This window comes from Lissotriton helveticus, chromosome 3_1 (genome assembly GCF_964261635.1).
Source record: "Lissotriton helveticus chromosome 3_1, aLisHel1.1, whole genome shotgun sequence".
Lineage (NCBI taxonomy): Eukaryota > Metazoa > Chordata > Amphibia > Caudata > Salamandridae > Lissotriton > Lissotriton helveticus.
Genome location: NC_136061.1, coordinates 848,939,804 through 848,959,443, shown reverse-complemented (window position 1 = coordinate 848,959,443; position 19,640 = coordinate 848,939,804). Strand labels below are relative to the sequence as shown.

The window sequence follows — 19,640 nt, the reverse complement described above, 5'->3', positions numbered from 1 at the left end:
AATACGGCTTCACTGGCAGATACAGGGTCCCAGCAGGGGTCAGAAGAGGTGGTGTCGGAGGGTTCTGAGGAGGACGCTGGTAACCTACCTCAGGTTACCCCAGGAACTGCAGATGGCCTACTGGACGAGTGACTATGCTGGACTCCAGTCTGTATACAGTAAGGGGGTGTGCTCCTGGGGGTGTCTTATGCCGGGGAAGGGAGTGGGGGTGGTCTTGCTAGAGATGGCAGGAGGCTTGATCACTTGTCGGGGTGGAGGGTTGGCGGGGCGGGGGGAGGGATCCATAAGTGGGGGGGCTCTCTTGGGGCGGGACACTGCCAGGAGGAAGGGAAGTTCATGTACGAGGCTCAACCTAAACATGGGGACAGTGAGATCGTTGTCCGGCTCGGTTTGGTGTAGGGTCACCTCCTCTACCTCACAGTCACTGTGAGACTCTGGTAGCTACCAGAGTAGTCCCCTTAGTAGGGATCAAGTTTGGATGGGTAACTATGGTTTAGCGCCTGTTCTGGGGAGGGGTGGGATGGGAGTTTGTTGGGGATGTTCTGAAACTCGGGGATTGGTCAGTGTGCCCGTTAGGCTGTATTGGGTTGTGCTCTGTTGTATGCTCTCCTATGGCGACCCGACTTGAGCTAAAATGTATTACCTGGAATGTGCGAGGGCTGAACTCCATGAGGAAACGTTATAAAGTGCATGCATATTTAGTCCGCAGGGGGATCTAGGTAGCTTTCTTGAAAGAAACGCACATAGATCAGGCGGAGGGGCAGGCGCTGCAGAAGAGATGGAGGGGACAGTTATTTTACACCATTTATTCTGCGTTTGCCAGGGGGACCTTAATTTGGGTGCGATCAGGGGTTCCCTTTCAACCGATAAACACAATGGTAGACTCAGAGGAAATATCCTCATCGATCGGTCACCATTCCGTACTCACAAATCCTATCAAATACATCTTTGTTTTGTTCAATTCGCCTTGGGAGATGTAATCTCTATACTTCTCTAATGAGCTGGGGTAGGGGGAATGACATCACCTGATGGGAATAAAATTCTTGTCCTGGAATGTCAATGGCCTGCGTGTTAAGAGTAGGAGGTATAGAATATTGCAATATTTGAGGGACTCTCCGGCGCAGGTCATCGTCATTCAGGAAACACATCTTCTTCAACAAGAAGTGAGGGAAATGTTGAGTAAAATTAGATGGGTAGACTGTTTTATTTGTACTAATCATAATTCGAATATTCGGGGTATCCTAATTATTTTCAAAAAGCAAATAAGAGCACAGATTCTTGCCCATGAGGAAGACTTTAGTGGTAGGTGGCTATACGCTAAAGTTAGTCTAGAGGGTAGACCATATAATTTGGTTGGCTATTATGGACCCAATCAGGATGATCCCTCATATTTGAATAAAATTCAGAGTCACCTCCTAACAACTCAAGGTCCAATAATCTGGATGGGTGATTTTAATCTGGTACTCAATCCAAAATTAGATAAATCCCCCAACTCAAGGGCATTAACTTATAAGAAATCCAGGCAGGCGTTGGGGGTTGTCATGTCAACGCTCGGATTGGCGGATCTATGGAGGGAGAGAGCAGGTGAAGTACTTGGCGTATCATACCACAATCACAAATATAACCATAAGTCGAGAATTGACTACGCTCTTTTTAGTTACTCATTAAGAGACCCCTTAAAGGACTTAACATACTTGCCCTCGCACTTATCTGATCACTCCGCTATAGTTTTCTCTTTACATTTGGCTCAGCAACCCTCTCAGACTCTATGGTCATTTGACCGCACGATTCTCTTAGAGGATGAAGACACTGACCTCCTCATCCAAGAAACAAAATTTTTCATGAATACCAATATAAACTCTACTCAGTTAAATATAGTATGGGAGGCCTATAAAGCTTATTTGCGAGGTTATATAACTAATAGGGCCTCTTATCGAGGGAGAATATATAGGGCAAAGATCGCTAATATCGAAAAGGATATTGCATCCCTGGACCAACGTATTGGTTCCGGAAATGGGACCATTACGTAGCAGGAGCAGCGTAAAGACCTAAAAGAGAAGCTAGATAATATTCTTCAAGAGAGGGTTGCATTGAGATGGGAAGCAAGTAAGCTCTCCAACTTTGAGTACGGTGAATCCGCAGGTAAGGTCCTCGCAAAATTAAATCTGATCAGGCCAAACAACATATAAAGCATATTATTGTAGAGGGGGAGACACTTGAAAGATCTTCCATCAGAGATATTGGAGATGCATTTCTGGAGTTTTTCCGGCAAATATATAAGGAGGAGACCTCGGAGGACCCGATATCAAAATCTAGATGGTTGGAGAAGATTACTCTTCCCACTCTTAGCTCTGAACAAAGTGATCGTCTTGACAGGCCTATTTCAGAGGAAGAAGTGAGGGAAAGTATTAAAAAGGTGAAGCGGGGTAAGGCAGCAGGCCCTGATGGTCTCCCCGGCGAACTATTGCGAGTACTGGCACCCGAAATAGTTTCTGTGCTCACAAGACTTTTTAATGACATCTTAGTAAACGGTGCGACCCCTCCTAAATCATGGGGCGAGGCAATTATTGTCTTGATCCCGAAACCCGGGAAAGATTCAGCTAAGTGTGGGTCCTATAGGCCAATCTCGCTTCTAAATAGCGATTATAAGCTCTTTGCAGCTGTGATGGCGAACCGGTTAGGACGTGAGGTTGGCTCAATAATTCACACTGATCAGAAGGGCTTCATAAAGGGTAGACAGCTCTCGGACCTTACGTATGACCTAATTGGGACAGTGGACATAGCCTCTACGTTCTCTCTTCCCATGGCCATTATGACCCTCGACGCTACTAAAGCGTTCGATCGAGTAAATTGGGCATACTTAGCCGAGACCATGAAGAAATTTGCATTCGGTCCAAATTTTCGGAGATCAATTGGACTCTTATATACAAATCCCAGTGCAAGCATTATGGTCAATGGTTCATGTACCCAGCCCTTTCGGATCACTAGGGGAACAAGACAGGGGTGTCCCCTGTCCCCTTTACTTTTTAACATATATATAGAGCCTCTTGCACAATCCTTTAGGGACGATCCAAGAATTTCTTCATTTAAATTTGGCAGATGGGAAAGGAAAGTAGGGCTTTACGCTGATGATATCGTAATTTACACCAGTGACCCAGCAAATGCTTTTCCCATCGTGGTCGAAAAGGCCAAGGAATTCGGAAGTATTTCGGGCTACGACATCAATGCCGATAAGACCGAGCTTATGACGTGGAATATTGCTAATTCGGGCGTTGGGGTGGCACCCTCAATCCGCTACCTCGGAGTCAAAATAACGCAAGACATTGAAGTCTTAGCAAAAGTCAACCTAGATCTGGTCGCCAGAGAGTGTAGGGCCCTAATGAGATCCTGGGCAAGTCTTCGGTTATCAATTTTCGGGAGAGTCAACATTGTAAAAATGTCTATCCTTCCGAAACTGACTTTTATTTTCAACACAATTCCCCTTGCATTCGACTCTAAGCAACTTTTTCAGTGCCAACAAGAAATAAATTCCTTTATTTGGGGCAATAAAGCCACGAGGTTGGCCTGGAAAAAATTGAGGAGGAGGAGAGAAAAAGGTGGATTGGCCCTCCGAGACTTGCAGTACTACTCTTGGGCATTTCAGCTTTCCCACTCAAGAATGCTCTTGAAGTCATCAGATCATACTTCAAAGGGGAAGTTATTTAAAGCAATGCTGGTAGGGGCAAACCTCCCGTTAGATGGGTTTCTATTTAAGTTTGGAGATCGAAAGTTTTTCAAGAAGGTGAGGCTGAAGATTCTATTAACACAATTGAAGTCATGGGTACAAATTAAGCGTAGAGTGGGGTTGGCGTACTATTCTAATTACGCCGTGATTTGGGACTCTCCTGGGCTTCCATTGTGCCTGCAAGATTCTCTGGCAACCCCCCTAATCACAGCTGGGCTTTCTAGATGGGGGGAATTGTTATATGGAGGCATCTTGATAGGGTGGGAGGACCTTAGGGAGAAAGTAGGGCCGACACTATCAAGATTTAAATACACACAAATCAGTAGCTGGGCCAGAGAGTTAATCAGGAAAGACCCTAATACCGGGAGACTTAGTCCTCTAGAACAACAGCTAGTCGAAAAACAGATAGGAGGTAAGGAGGTGGCTCTTTGGTATTGGTCCATATTGGAAGAGATAGATGGGGATTTTAATCTCCCAATGGAGCTATGGGGTAGAGAAATGGTGGCACTAGACGAGGACCAGTGGATAGAATCTTTTTCCCTTTTGTATAAATTGGTTAAACCCGCCTGGCTTAGACGAAACCATTTGTTTACTTTACACCGGGCATATCTCTCCCCTTTACGTTTATCCAAATATCAAGAGGGGAAATGCTGTAATAAATGCCAACTGTTAGCAGCATCTGATACACATATGTTTTGGGACTGCCCCCACATATCTACCTACTGGATGGAGATCAAAGCCACTCTGGATACAATTATTAAGACTAACATTACCTTAACTTTATCACTTGTCATTTTCGGCTTTGACCAGAATATCACTGGGGTAGCGCGGTCCTTTTTATTCTATGCTATCTTGTTGGCAAGACGTCAGATATGCATGCATTGGGTGGATACCACCCCCCCCCACTCACTCCGCATGGCTAACCTCACTTTACGAAACTTCCAAGGTAGACTTGAAAAGATCATGTAGAGTCCAGAACCTCACATTTTGGAAATTCTTGACTGAGTGGAAGTGAAGTTTTCTTCGCCTTCTTGGTTTTTTTTTTTTTTTTTCCCCCCCAAAAGATCCGATGATTAAGCCCACCTACTCTATGGTTCAGTATTGTGGTTTGCCCCGACTTCGATATTCACATACTGGCTTTACAGGCATGAAGTTGCTATGAGATCGTCAACAAGATGTATCGTTGTTCCCACCAACTCATAAAAAGTCCTGCTTAGGTGTGTAGCGGCTCAATTTCCAGGGCCTTGCTGCCAATGGCAGTGAGCTTGTGGTATATAAATAATTTAATACCGGATCTATTTTTCGGAATAATCAATAAACAGGTAGCTCAATAAATAAGAGTCAAGATTCGAGGTAGCTGGAGTTTACAGGCTTTAATCAGGCATAAAGGACAGGAACAGGACAGCCTGTACGGGAATAGGATGGCAGCTGCCGGGGGCAGGATCTGGGAGCATAAGGGAGCTTGGACAACTTTTAGTAACAGTTCACAATATATATAGTTAAACAAAATACATTACATTCAATACAGTAGGCGTAGCAGTAGGCGTGGTTCGTAACAGTCGCGAAAGATAAGGACAAAATGAAGTAACAAGAAGGCGTGTACAGGGCGTATACATAGACATGTGATGTAGACGTAACAGAATATGTCATAAACGGGGCGGAAACATGGAGGGGGCTACCTGAGCAGCTGGGACCTCTAACCTAGTGGTGCGCGAAAACTGGCAATGACGTGTTACCAGGGAGAACTGGGGGCTATGACTTCTGCGCTAGAAGAGGAGACTAAAGTCTGGAGTGTCAGAGCGACATGTACCCAAGGCATATCTAGTATCTGGTGTTGAGTACATGTTGATAGAATCCAAAAGTTATCAGGGCAAAGGCTAATGGACACTAAGACTGGTGCGTGCATAATTCTATATGTATTGTGTGTGCGAGGAATATTCTATGAATATTAATACAGTATTTCTCTTGCATGGAGACGTAAAGGCTGGACTATGACGGAAACTATTGATGCGATTCAGTAGCTTAGGAATGCAGAGAAGGAGGGCTGAACTGATAACTAGAAACATAACATACTCTTGGCAGACTGGGAGGCAGAGCCAGGCCGGGCCGGGCACTGCGTGGCAAGAAGTAAGCGAAGGGTCAGGGATACAGGTGGGGGCTGTATCGCTCCTCGGAGAGGGTTCAGGAGACAGGAGCTGAATCTGAGTCCGGGCCCTTTTGAGGCCTAGAAACGGGGACAATTCAATGAATTAACGTGCACACTGTAAAATGTGGCAACGTAGGTTTACATAGGCCTAATATTCGTTGCTTTCACGAAGACTGGAAACTGGCATACTAGAGATGGACACAACTGTAATTGCGTCTTTAATCGATCAGAGGGGAATACATGCATATCGATCATGCACATATAACATAACATGGGGAACACGTAGGCACATACAACATGGCAAAATTTACTTTTCCACATTCCCTCCTTGTGCCCTACGTTTCCATCAGGAAACATCTATATTCATGATACCATCTATCATTTCATATAGCATCATTTGCTCGTCTCGAATTGTCTTGGAACGGGATCTAGGACTAGGAATACAAGAGGTAGCACACATGCCGCAAATCGCAGGGCCACATTGTATACAGAGGCAGCAACTGAATATGATCATTACTGCAATACCTAGGAATGACAATACTTTCCATCCCCAAGCAGATATAATACTCCAGAACCAACCGGACCATGTCCAGGTGCCTGGATTCTGGTGTAACTGATGGGCAATTTTATGAAGTCTGGTTATAGCTGAATAAACAGACGGCGCGTTATTAGGAATGAAAATGCAACAACTAGATCCGATGACTCTACATGCTCCTCCTCTATCGGCCAGTATGACGTCAAGAACGAGACGATTTTGGAGCACGACAAATCTCATAGCAGATTGCTCTTCGGTTAAGTTACCTAGAGCGGAAGTAGTCTCATTCACTACTGCTTCAAGGGTTCTGGTTAACCTACGTATTAACTTACTATTCTGGACAGGGCCTATAAAGAAGAAGAAACCTTTATTGAAGTCTTGATACTGTTCTAGAGTAGTTTCAGTTTGATCGACAATTGGGGACTCGATCTCCCTTCTAGGTCTGACGTGTACTAGATGTGTGTTTCTGTGATAATCAGATGGGGCTAGAAAAACTGGTGGCAGTAGGAAAGCAATGTAACATGTTCCATCCCAATCGAGGGGCAGACGAACATATGCGGTCTGACCACAAACAAAATAAGAATGACGTGAGGCTTTGAAAATAGATTTCCCACTGTCACTATACTCGACAATAGTAGTACAATCACTATGTCCTACATGTGCGGAACCATTCTTTCTGACACATAATTCGCCTTTGACTGGTAGTACTGAAATAGCAGGTAAATCTGGAGTAGTATCAGACTGAACATTCAGGACCATAAAATTCGAAGAATAATTACCTAAATCATATACTTCATTTTCTAGATCTAACCCTGTTCTATGGGGGAGACCTTGCTTGTCTGGGAAACATGTTCTATTCAGAAGGGACATATCATTTGAGGATGACGTTAACGTGGACCATGCTCCACACGAACCATTGTGTGAAAACGGATAAGGAAAAAGTGGCAGAACTCCCTTCGGTGTCTGGAAAGGGGGGAGTCGACCACACACCCAACAATTAGTGGCATTGCTGGTCTGGTGTGAATAGTGTAACATTCTAACAAATGTATTATTACGCATAGCAAGACGATAGGATAGCTCGTGAGGAGGCAGATCACTAAAAGTGTGCTCTACTGTAGTATTAGAAAACTTATTTACATGAGAAATTGGAAAACATAAATGTAATGCATAACTTGTGCAGGTAACCATTAAACTTAGAAACAATAAGAAACTTAGAATGACGATACATCTTATAGAGTTTTGACTAACTCTCTCACTATGGGGGTCTATCTCATACATGTCAGGGACCTGTCTAACCGTTTCACCCGAGAGGGACTTAGACAATTAAACTGGCTGACTTATTTTACTAGACCGGAGCTTCAATTTATACTCCTGTTGCGGAGTTTTCTCTAACAGAGGAACTTTATGTTCAGAATCAAGTTCAGAGTCTGGTTTCAGGCAGTCTTTAGTAATGTCCTTTGCAAATGTCCTTTCACGAATTCCATGGAACTTCTTTATATGGGACAGATGGACCCATCCCTTGCGGCCTTCTAACTTGACTGCAGTCTTTGTTGTAAGTAATACCATCCGGGGCTCCTTCCAACGGGGCTCCAGCGGACTTGAACGATCAAAATTCCGCACCAACACGAGGTTGCCTGGAATGACTTCATGCGGTTTCACCTCGGTGTTGTCTGGAAATGCGGCGGCAACCTGTGAACGACAAGAGTGTAGGGCAGACATCAAGGAAGCTAGGTAATCTGTCAGCATATTACTGGAAACATCTGTAATACTGCGGGGTCTAGGTGTACCCCACATATTTTGGGGGTGGCCGAATACGACCTCATAAGGGGACAGACCTGATCTGGAATGTGCAACCATCCGCATATAGAATAGAGCAACTGGCAGGGCAACTAGCCAGTCCACACCTTTCTCTTTACATATATTGGCAATACGAATTTTCAGGGTTTGATTATGTCTCTCTACGAGACCGGCTGCTTCAGGATGGCGTACACAATGGAACTTCCACTGGTACCCTAACAGAAGGGAAACATGTTTCATGAGTTCAGATGAGAATGGCTGGCCGTTATCAGAATACACGACCCTAGGGAGTCCATAGCGGGGAAAGAATTCACAAACCAACTGCCTGGCAGTGGTCGCAGCTGTGTAATCTGGAACTGGATATGCTTCTGTCCACCTGGACAAAGCGCATACAACTACGAGGACATACTTGAAACCTCGACATCGCTCCATCTGAATATAATCCATCTGGAGGACTTCAAAAGGGTGGTCAGGAGGTTGGAATCCACCTTGTTCCACCGGGACACTTTTACCTGGATTGAACTGGCAACATATCATACAGGTACGGACTTTCTGCTTGGCTGCAGCTCGTAAGTGTTTGTTGAACCAAAGGTTCTGAATACTGTCTAACATAGCTTTTTCTCCTAGATGTGCTGGACTATGTGCGGTATTGATTATGACTTGAACCATAGAGTCAGGGAGAAACCATGTGGCCTTTCCCTTCGTCACCCATCCTTGATCTGTCTGGACCCCTCCTTGTTCGGACCATTTCTTGATTTCTTCGGGAGTAGCATGTAACTGTATGTCTATGACATCTTGTGTAGGGTCCTTAACTGTCATACATGTAGTCGGATCTGGAGTGAGTGTCTGTGTCGGAATGTCTGGGGTCTGAGCTGTAAGCTTGGCTGTTCGATCTGCTAGATCGTTACCTTGGGAAATGATGTCAGTAACTTTCGTATGTGCTTTGCACTTCATGATAGCGATAGCTGTCGGTAAATGTATTGCATCTAACAGAGCTTGAATGAGGAGACCATGCTGAATCTTGGTTCCATGAGAAGTCATGAAACCTCTCTCCTGCCAGAATACTCCAAAGTCGTGTACGACTCCGAATGCGTAACGTGAATCTGTATATATGTTTACTTTCAGGTTCTTAGCACGTATGCAGGCTTGGGTCAGAGCGACTAGCTCTGCTGCTTGAGCAGACAGGGTGTCAATACGATGTGTTTCTATAACTTCAGTTTCAGTAGTCACTGCATACGCGGCTACTAGTTCTCCTGTACTGGTTCTCATACATGAACCATCCACATAAAGTGTCAGGTCGGGATTAGGTAATGCAATGTCTGTCAGGTCTTGTCTTGGCTTAGTCATAGTGTTGACAACTTCCACACAGTCATGTGTGGCAGGATTTGAAGTAACTGACGGTAACAGTGTAGCAGGATTTAGAATGTTGCAGCGTCTGATTTCTATGTGTGGCTGGAACAGTGTCAGTTCATAACCTGTTAAACGTGCAATTGTCAAGTGCTGAGTCTGTGTTCGGTTTAAAAGAACTTCCACGGAGTGTGGAACTTGTACTGTCAGAGAATGTCCTAGTACTATGGAATCACTTTGTCTGATTGCTAGAGCTGTGGCTGCAACTGACTTGAGGCACGCAGGCAGAGCCTGGGCTACTGGATCTAATGTGCTCGAAAAATAAGCACAGGGCTTGTACTGTCCTGCTTGATCTTGTGTGAGAACAGATAATGCAGTACCATCACGTTCTGTGACAAAGAGTGTAAAAGGCTTACTGTAGTTCGGTGTTGCTAGAACAGGTGCTTGGCATAAGGCTTTCTTTAATTCATTGAAAACAAGTGTATGTTCCTGGGTCCAAGGGAGGACAGTCGATACGGCTGCCTCCTGTGTCGTTAACTGTATCAGTGGCTTGGCGAGAAATGCATACTGAGGAATCCATTGTCTGCAATAAGAAGTGAGGCCAATAAAAGCTCGTACCTCCTTCTGTGTCTTGGGCTGTGGAAGACTCGTTATTAACTGGATACGATCTGGTGTCAACTGCCTACCCCACTTGGACAGTAAGTGTCCTAAGTAGACCACTTGCTGGACACAGAACTGAAGCTTCGAAGGGGACACCTTGTGCCACATCTCGGCTAGGAAATACAGAACTGTAAGTGACGCACGCTCGCAGTCACGTTCAGAACGGGCTGTGATCAGTAGATCATCGACATACTGGAGTAGGGCAGTGTCAGATGGCATGTGAATATTGTCTAGTTGTCTCTTAAGTGCTTGACTGTAAATACTAGGACTTTCTGTAAAACCTTGAGGAGCTCGTGTGAATTTATAGCTCCTTCCATTTAAACAAAAACCGAAAAGGTACTGGCTGTCTGGATGAATGGGGACACTGAAAAATGCATTCTTGAGATCGATAACTGTGAAAAATGTAGCTTCAGAATCAATGGCTGTCAATAGGGAAGAAATATCTGGGACTACTGGATACTGGGGTGTGATACATTTATTAAGCTCTCGAAGGTCAATCACTAATCGATATACTGGGGGTGCATTTGGATCAGTACGTTTCAGGACTGGAATGATAGGAGAATTACATACATTGGAGTCAGTTTCTACAACCACTCCTTGAGCAATAAGCTCGTCAATAATTTTGGATAAGGCTGCTACAGCCTCAGGTGGCAATCTGTACTGTCTGATTCGTGGCAAGACTATTCCTTGTTTGAGAGTCACACGATGGGGTGTGATGTGCATACATCCTACATCAGTTGGACCTTGCGCCCATAAATGCTGCGGGACATTCAGTAATCTTGGATCAAAATCACGTAATACATAGTGACCTTTAAAGTCACGCAAAAACAATCGGACTCCTTCTGGAGAGCAGCAAATTACTGCACCTAATTCTTTGTGTTTTAATGCCTAACAAATTTTCTGGACATGATGTCGTAAGTAACAAATCAGTAGTTCGGGACAATGGACCAACTTCTAGAGTAACTGGTTTTGAAATTTCATTAACAATAGGCTTTCCTGAAAATCCAAGGGAAACATTTTTAGAGCCTGAGAGCGGAGCCCCTGGAACTTTGTCATGACTGATAGTAGTCCTACTTGCCCCTGTATCAATCAGAAACTTTCTGTCTTTCCCTAATACTTGACTGTGTACATAGGGACCCTCTTGATCTACAGGTATCTCGATGAGAGGCAAGCCTACCTCCCTCTCTAGGCTGTTTCATGAATACTGTTGATACTCTGGATATTCTGACTGAGCATACTGGTACATTTGCTGTGTAACATGCTGTGTTGCAGCGATTGGCTGCGGTGCTGGAACTGTCTGTTGTGCATTCTGTGGTGACTGAGAAGTCTGTGAAACTTGTTCTTGTCTAGGCGGACGTGGTCTTTCTTTAGTCTTACCAGTAGCTATGTTGTGTTTCAGAACTGCACACTCGTTTATAAAATGACCTGGCTGTTTACAGTAATTGCAAGTCCCTTTAACGGGAGCTGCAGGATGACTGGCTTGACTCGGACCCCTCTTCTGACTGTCTTGTGGAACAGATTGTGCAACTAATACTTTCATTTTCGTATCTTTCATACGTCTCCTTTCATGTTCTTGCTCTTCCCTGATTCTGTTCTGGTGATATTGGAGCATCTGGAGCATTTGTGACGGGGTATTAGCTTGCCAGGTACTTTCGACTTTCAAAACTCGATTTTTAACTTGTGGACTTGAATTCTCGACTAATTTAGTAACAAAAAGATGAGGGTACGACTCGCTACTCGTCTTCAGACCACTGTTGATAATAAAACATTTTTCAAATCTAGAATAAAAATCACTAGTGTCTTCATCCTGTTTCTGTTTACATGCTGAGATTGCATCCCAATCTTCCTTTTTCGTGGCTAGTAACCTTGGCAAAACTTGTATCAATAACTCGGGCAATTCTTTACATTTGTCCCCAAGACCGGTACCTGGTACTCGTATTTTATCTTCAGCTTCTAGAGCTGTCCAATCAATCTTTTTCTCTCCCACCTCCCATTCTTTTTCCTTGAGTTTTTCATATACCCCTGCGGGCAACAGGACCTTTAACATTTTAATGATATCTGGATACGTGTATTCTCCCATACGGAGCATGTCTTTTAATTCTCGATGGAACCCTGCTGGATCTTTGTCGTGACAGGGAATTAATTTCTTCATCTCTAAGAGTTCCATCTTTGTGATAGGGGTGTAAACAAATACTCGTTCTAGTCCACCACCCGTTCCTCTAACTGGATGTACTTCTCGTAACGGATGCTGTCTATCTATGTAGAATGATTTACTTTCTGGAGGTGAGACGTGAACAAAATGCGGATTCAAAAACGTTCTATATTTGTGGCGCTGTTCTAGAATGACACTAATTAAATCGGTACCTAAACCTCTCCATCTATATTGGAGTAACTCGTTCAGAACATCATGTAACGGACCTGGATCAGAATGTTGACCCTCATACAGTGTGATGAGGTGCTGGATCATATACATACCCACCAGTCGTTGCTCGGCTGGGGGCAGTTTCAGAAACATTTGTGCCACTATTTCGTCTGGAAAAGTGGTAGAATCAGTAATCCATCGGACTGCTGATCGGGCTAGTTCTTGTTCATGCATGGTACTAAGTTCACTGTAACCGATTCGTGATTTCAGAATGTGATCGGTAGCTTGAAATACTTGCTCAAGAAAACCTTGTTCTGGTGCTGGAGGAGGGAAAACTTTCTTGTGATCTAGGCGTGAATGTCGATCGGGAAGTCTAGTACTACCTACATACGCTATTCTGGTGGGATTCTCGTCGTCTACCTCTTCAGTAGAAGAGTTGTCTTCTTTCTCACTTACTTGTGCTGCTTTTCGTTTCTCGTGTAACTTTATTATTTCCCTACGGATCTTCCTATACATACTGTCTATACAGTTCTGTGTTCTGTGTCTTGTGTCTTCCCTCGGCTATATGATCACTCCATCTTGTCAGGACTTTCATTTCGGTCGAATCTTTAGTTGGATAATCTTGTTCCCTTATTAAACAATTAATTAGAAACTTTAATAGCATGAGCTGGATCTCGACTTTTCTTTGAGACATGGCTTCGCCAATACTTTCTGGATCTACTCCTGTATGGATGAAACGATATATTCTGTCTAGATATTCTTTCATATTCGGTAGGGTGTCCAAGTATTCGGTCACCCGTCTTACACGCAATGAATACAGGACCATATCATCATCGCCTGGGACTGGATCATAACTGCATTCGGTAAGAGCTCGCTTGATATCTGCAACTGACTGATGTTTGGGCGAACGCTGTAACGCTCGGGCATGTAGCTCGAGTAATGTCACACGTTTGTGTTGAGGCGGGGTACAAGGAGGACTCCCCCCCCCCCCCCCCCCCCCCCCCGCGGCTCCTGAACTAGAATCGTCGACTGGTACCGTACGGGCTGGCAGAGTGACTGATGCAGCGGGTACTTGTACTGTGGGCTGGACCGGGGGTACCGTAACAGGTGCTGCAACGGGTGCCCCGGTGGCTGGAGGAACAGGAATTACATTATTTACGGGAGCTGGCGGAACAGTGTTTGCATATTCTGGGACTGTGTCGTCCAAATAGGACGAGAGAAAAATATCAGCTGCGGTCGGTTTGTGACGTAGCTTAATCGGAACTAATGGCGGCGGAAAATTACATGGTGCTTCCGGGGTTGCTTTCGGCAAGCCCTCGGAAAGAAGAGGATACATACCCTTAATAAGGGCATTTCTCTGTCTGTCTGACTGTTCGGCTTTGACTCGTTCACCTACTTCGATTAATTCCCTTTCTTGGGTTCTTTCTGAGGATTCTCTACTTAATTCTGTTTTTCTGATTTCTTTTTCGGTTCTTCTGTGAGATTCTTTGCGCCATAACTCGATGGCATCTTTCTGGGACTGTCTGGCTTTCTTTTTCCATAATGCTTCTTCTACTCGCATGATGCACTCGGCATCCCATGTACCTGACACGGGCCATCTATATTTCTCTTCTAATTCCTTGGTGTACTCCACCCATAAGTCTAGATATAATATGGCACTTATGCCATGCTTATGATACATAAAATGACCTGGACTGTCCCTAGGCGGGACAGGAACTGCTTCCTCAAGCAGACCTTTTCTAGTTTTTAGCTGACGTAGTTTCGAGAACAGAGGCATAACTTGGGCTGGAGTCTGGACACAATACAATACACGATGAACACAATAATAACTGAAAAACGAATCACTCATACCACAACATTGAAAACACATGAAATAACATTTAAAATAATAGTTCGGACAGAATACATGAATTTTCTCGAGAACAGAACTTACTGGAACAGAAACTTAATAGAATGACTAGATGCACTGCTAAAACAGTACGAAACTTACCGGTCCCATAAAGAGACACGTCAGGCCCCGCGTTCACCTAAGTGAACACTTCGTGTTGGATCTGCGTACCCAAACCCACGGACCAGAGACAATTAATTGACCCTGTCTAGATACTACCCCAGCAACGGTACTCACCGGGCAGCAAGAACGGAAGGCCTCGGACTGGACTGGACTGCTACGACGACGGACGGACGAACTTCGGACTTCAGTTACAGGTGGGCCTCTGGATACCTCGGACCTTGGACTCTCGGCTTGGGCTCTGGTCGGGACTCGCCGCGTTCCTCACCGCCTCGTCTGGACGCTGGACCGCAACCTCCGTCTCCTCCGTGGGCCTGAGGGATACTTGAAGCAGAAATATCTGCACGTGCACGGTATGGTTCCGTCACGGCTGCAGAGGATCAGGGGGCCTGCGTGGCTTCTCCGGCGCGTGGGGAAAGGGCAAGTCCCTATTCGGGCGCCATCATGTGGTATATAAATAATTTAATACCGGATCTATTTTTCGGAATAATCAATAAAAAGGTAGCTCAATAAATAAGAGTCAAGATTCGAGGTAGCTGGAGTTTACAGGCTTTAATCAGGCATAAAGGACAGGAACAGGACAGCCTGTACGGGAATAGGATGGCAGCTGCCGGGGGCAGGATCTGGGAGCATAAGGGAGCTTGGACAACTTTTAGTAACAGTTCACAATATATATAGTTAAACAAAATACATTACATTCAATACAGTAGGCGTAGCAGTAGGCGTGGTTCGTAACAGTCGCGAAAGATAAGGACAAAATGAAGTAACAAGAAGGCGTGTACAGGGCGTATACATAGACATGTGATGTAGACGTAACAGAATATGTCATAAACGGGGCGGAAACATGGAGGGGGCTACCTGAGCAGCTGGGACCTCTAACCTAGTGGTGCGCGAAAACTGGCAATGACGTGTTACCAGGGAGAACTGGGGGCTATGACTTCTGCGCTAGAAGAGGAGACTAAAGTCTGGAGTGTCAGAGCGACATGTACCCAAGGCATATCTAGTATCTGGTGTTTAGAGTACATGTTGATAGAATCCAAAAGTTATCAGGGCAAAGGCTAATGGACACTAAGACTGGTGCGTGCATAATTCTATATGTATTGTGTGTGCGAGGAATATTCTATGAATATTAATACAGTATTTCTCTTGCATGGAGACGTAAAGGCTAGACTATGACGGAAACTATTGATCCGATTCAGTAGCTTAGGAATGCAGAGAAGGAGGGCTGAACTGATAACTAGAAACATAACATACTCTTGGCAGACTGGGAGGCAGAGCCAGGCCGGGCCGGGCACTGCGTGGCAAGAAGTAAGCGAAGGGTCAGGGATACAGGTGGGGGCTGTATCGCTCCTCGGAGAGGGTTCAGGAGACAGGAGCTGAATCTGAGTCCGGGCCCTTTTGAGGCCTAGAAACGGGGACAATTCAATGAATTAACGTGCACACTGTAAAATGTGGCAACGTAGGTTTACATAGGCCTAATATTCGTTGCTTTCACGAAGACTGGAAACTGGCATACTAGAGATGGACACAACTGTAATTGCGTCTTTAATCGATCAGAGGGGAATACATGCATATCGATCATGCACATATAACATAACATGGGGAACACGTAGGCACATACAACATGGCAAAATTTACTTTTCCACAAGCTGGTTGGGTTGTCTTCTTTGCATCTAAGGGACGTGTGTCGGGCAGATGAGGATAAAAAAAATAAAAATAAAAATAAAAAAAATGGTAGACTCAGAGGGGAGGTTTGTGGCGGTATTGGGTAGCCTAGACGGCAGAGATGTAACATTATGCAGTGTATACGCCCCAAATTCGGACCAAACCACATTTGTTTCGCGGCTTTCTGGTAGGTTGGCATCGTTCTTGGCAGGCACGGTATTTTTGTGGGGGGATTTTAATTCTGTCATGGATGTGGAATTGGATCGTTTTCACCCCCCATTGGCCCAATCGGTGGTACACAGAATGGCTAAGGTGAGGCGGGAATGGCAGGAAGCATGGGGCCTTACAGATGTCTGGCGGGCACATCACCCCACAGACAGGGACTACTCGATCTATTCGGTACCGCACGATTTACATGTATGACTTGATAGCATTCTGTGCTCCCCGGGGGCCCAGGAACTCACGCACCATAGCGAGTATCTGGCAAAGACACTCTCGGACCATAACCTTGCTTGATAACAGTGCTCTGGTCGCGACAGCGGCAGGCGATCCCGACATGGCGTCTGAACCCGGTAACATTGGAAGACCCAGTATTTAGTGCGGAGGTCAGAGAGGGCATTGAACATTTTTTTTTAGAAAATTCGGGGACGGCGACGAGTAGAGCCCATGAGTGGGACGCCTTCAATGCGGTGGTGAGGGGGATATGCATCTCGTCCATCACTGGGACACGTAAGACGCTGTTGCACGACATAGACCGGGAGGAGGATCGACGGCGCCAAGAAGAAAAAGATAGTTACAAGGACGGGAACTGCCTGTGTCTCAAAGATGGTTCGCTGAAAGTTCTTCACCAAAATCCAGTCACCAGGATTGAGGGTGTGACCTGGATCCACAGAACGGCCAGGAGGAGGTGCTGGCAGCGCGGGAGAAGGTGGCCATTCAGGTTGAGCGGCTTCGCTGTTATGATTATAAAGAGTATATGGTACGTGCTCATGCTGAAAGGGACAGGGTAGGGTCGCTATTAGCCTGGCTGGCCAACCTGGCTGTCAGGGGATCCCCATTAGTGACTACGCCGGAAGGGGGACTGGTCTATTCCCAGAGGGAGGTCAATGACCAATTTCTGGATTTTTATACGTTGCTTCACCAGAGCAGGATGAGGAACCCGCCCGATGGTCTTGACGATTTTTTAGAGGCGGCACGGCTGCCGAGACTGGATCCGGAACAGGGCGTCGAATTGGGGGAAGCTATTTCGCAGGGAGAGATCAGAGCAGCGGTTAAACATATGGCCAGGAGGAAGACCCCGGGGGCTGATGGCCTCCCGGTGGAGATTTACGCAACGTATATAGACCTCATCGCTCCACAATTGCAAGCAGTATACAGAGAGGCGTGGGAATTGGGCAGACTGCCGCTAACCACAAGAGAAGAGATCATAGTGCCGCTGCTGAAGAAGGGCGGAGTCCCTACTTCCAGATCAGCATATCGACCGCTCTCGATGCTCACGGTAGACTACAAGGTCCTGAGCAAGATCTTGGCCACGAGACTTTTAGATCACATGACCACTCTGGTACACCCGGACCAATCGGGCTTCATCCCCACCAGGAATACTGCGACGTGCATACGGCGGTTGATACGGATCATGGGGGAAAGAGGTGAAGGGTCGTCAGGAGCGGTAGTACTGTCGGTAAATATCAAAAAGGCATTCGATAGCGTGGAGTGGCCATATCTTTTTCGGGTGCTGCAGGGATTTGGCTTAGGAGATCATTTTATACGATGGACCAAACTGTTATAGAGCTCTGCCACAGCTAGGGTTCGCACAGTGCACGCAATATCAGCGGCGTGCAAGGTGGAGAGAGGTACCCGTCAGGGTTCTTCTTTATCTCCGTTATTGTTCACTCTGGCAATCGAACCACTGGCGGTGCATGCTCGACAGGGACGATTGTATGAAAGTGTTTTGCTGCGTGGAGAGATTCATCACATCTCCTTATACCCGGATGATCTCTTGCTACACCTGGCAGATACGGAGGACTCCTTACAAGGTGCTAGAGCTCTTCTTCGGGAGTTTGGCCACATATCGGGATTACGGGTGAACTGGAACAAGACATGTCTGTTTCCCTTGACCCCAGAGGGTCTGAAGCCCCTGACGCTGGAGGACCTACGACTGGAGGCTGAGTGCTTGCCATACCTGGGCGTTCGCATATACCACGCTCACTCCGACCTCTTGGAAGGGAATTTGGGCGGTGCGATAAGGGGGCTTAGAGGCAGTATGAGGTTCTGGCGAACCCTCCCCCTATCAGTGGCTGGGAGAGTGGCGCTCCTCAAAATGGTGGCACTCCCTCGGTTGCTCTACTTCTTTCGTACTTTGCCGGTATGGATTCCTGTGTCCTTTTTCAAGACGCTACGGGCGCTGATGACAGGGTTTATTTGGGGCACGGGCAGACGGCGGGTGACGTTGCACACCCTGATGCGGCCAAGGGAGGAGGGAGTGGAACTACTTAGCTGCACAGCTGCAGTGGCTTACACAAGCCGTAGCGCGTGAGTTTAGAGGCCCAGACAGACCGCAGGGCAGAGGTATTCCCGGCCATGTGTTGTCCTTCATAGTGCTTCGACTGAAAATTAGGTTGACCAGCTTACTCTTGAAGAGCGTACCCTCCGCCTGTGCTGGACTCGAAGCCAGAAAATGGCGGGTTTTACTGACCCGTATGCTCTGGAAATTCCGTTAGGCATGTGCACAGCCCTCCCACATGGAGGAGATTGGTCAGCGCTGGCCGGCTCGGAGGAGCGCGGGGTCCACATGATTGGGGACTTATATAGGGACGGTACCCTGTTACCTTTCCAAGATTTGCAGAATGCATTCGACCTACCGAAGGGGGATTATTTGCTACACGCTGCCCTTGTGACGGGAATCCAAAAACAGTGGAGGATGGGACTGACGGAACCCTCAACTTTGTTGAGTTGTCAATATGTTACTATGGCAGCAGGCACATTTAAGGCTATCACTTGCCTGTATAGGCGACTGTCCACAGAGAGGCTTTCACCCCTAGATAGGCTAAAGGGCAAATGGGAGGAGGACATTGGCAGGACCATACCTGAGACGACGTGGCCGCAGCTGCAGAGGAGGGCCTGGAATGGCACGTGCAACGTCCGGTTTCAATTGGTTCAATTTTTTACTCTTCACAGGGCCTATTTGACTCCGGTTAAGATTCAACAGTGTTTTGGGGGAACTCGATCACTGTGCCCCAGATGCAACGTGGAAGGTGCTGATTTTGGTCACATGTTTTGGTCCTGCGTGGGACTGGGATCTTACTGGGCAGAAGTAGTGGCATGCTTGAACCGGGTAACGGAGCGTGAGCTGGAGGTAGAGATGGGAACTTGGCATTTGCTTTGGTTTCCACACACTCC

At 46.2% G+C, this 19,640-nt stretch overlaps 1 protein-coding gene across 3 annotated transcripts in view; it reads left to right on the top strand.

Annotated features, from left to right (window-relative positions):
- CLSPN (claspin) overlaps positions 1 to 19,640 on the top strand; it is a 449,296-nt gene that overhangs the window by 123,288 nt on the left and 306,368 nt on the right. Inside the window, exon 1 of one of the 3 annotated variants that reach the window (XM_078681157.1) lies at positions 21 to 158. The exons of the other annotated variants lie outside the window; for them this stretch is intronic. Coding sequence (XP_078537283.1) covers positions 135 to 158 — 24 coding nt within the window. The 5' untranslated portion in view covers positions 21 to 134. Of the gene's footprint in view, positions 1 to 20; positions 159 to 19,640 lie in introns of those variants that run through there. 3 annotated transcript variants of the gene reach the window in all.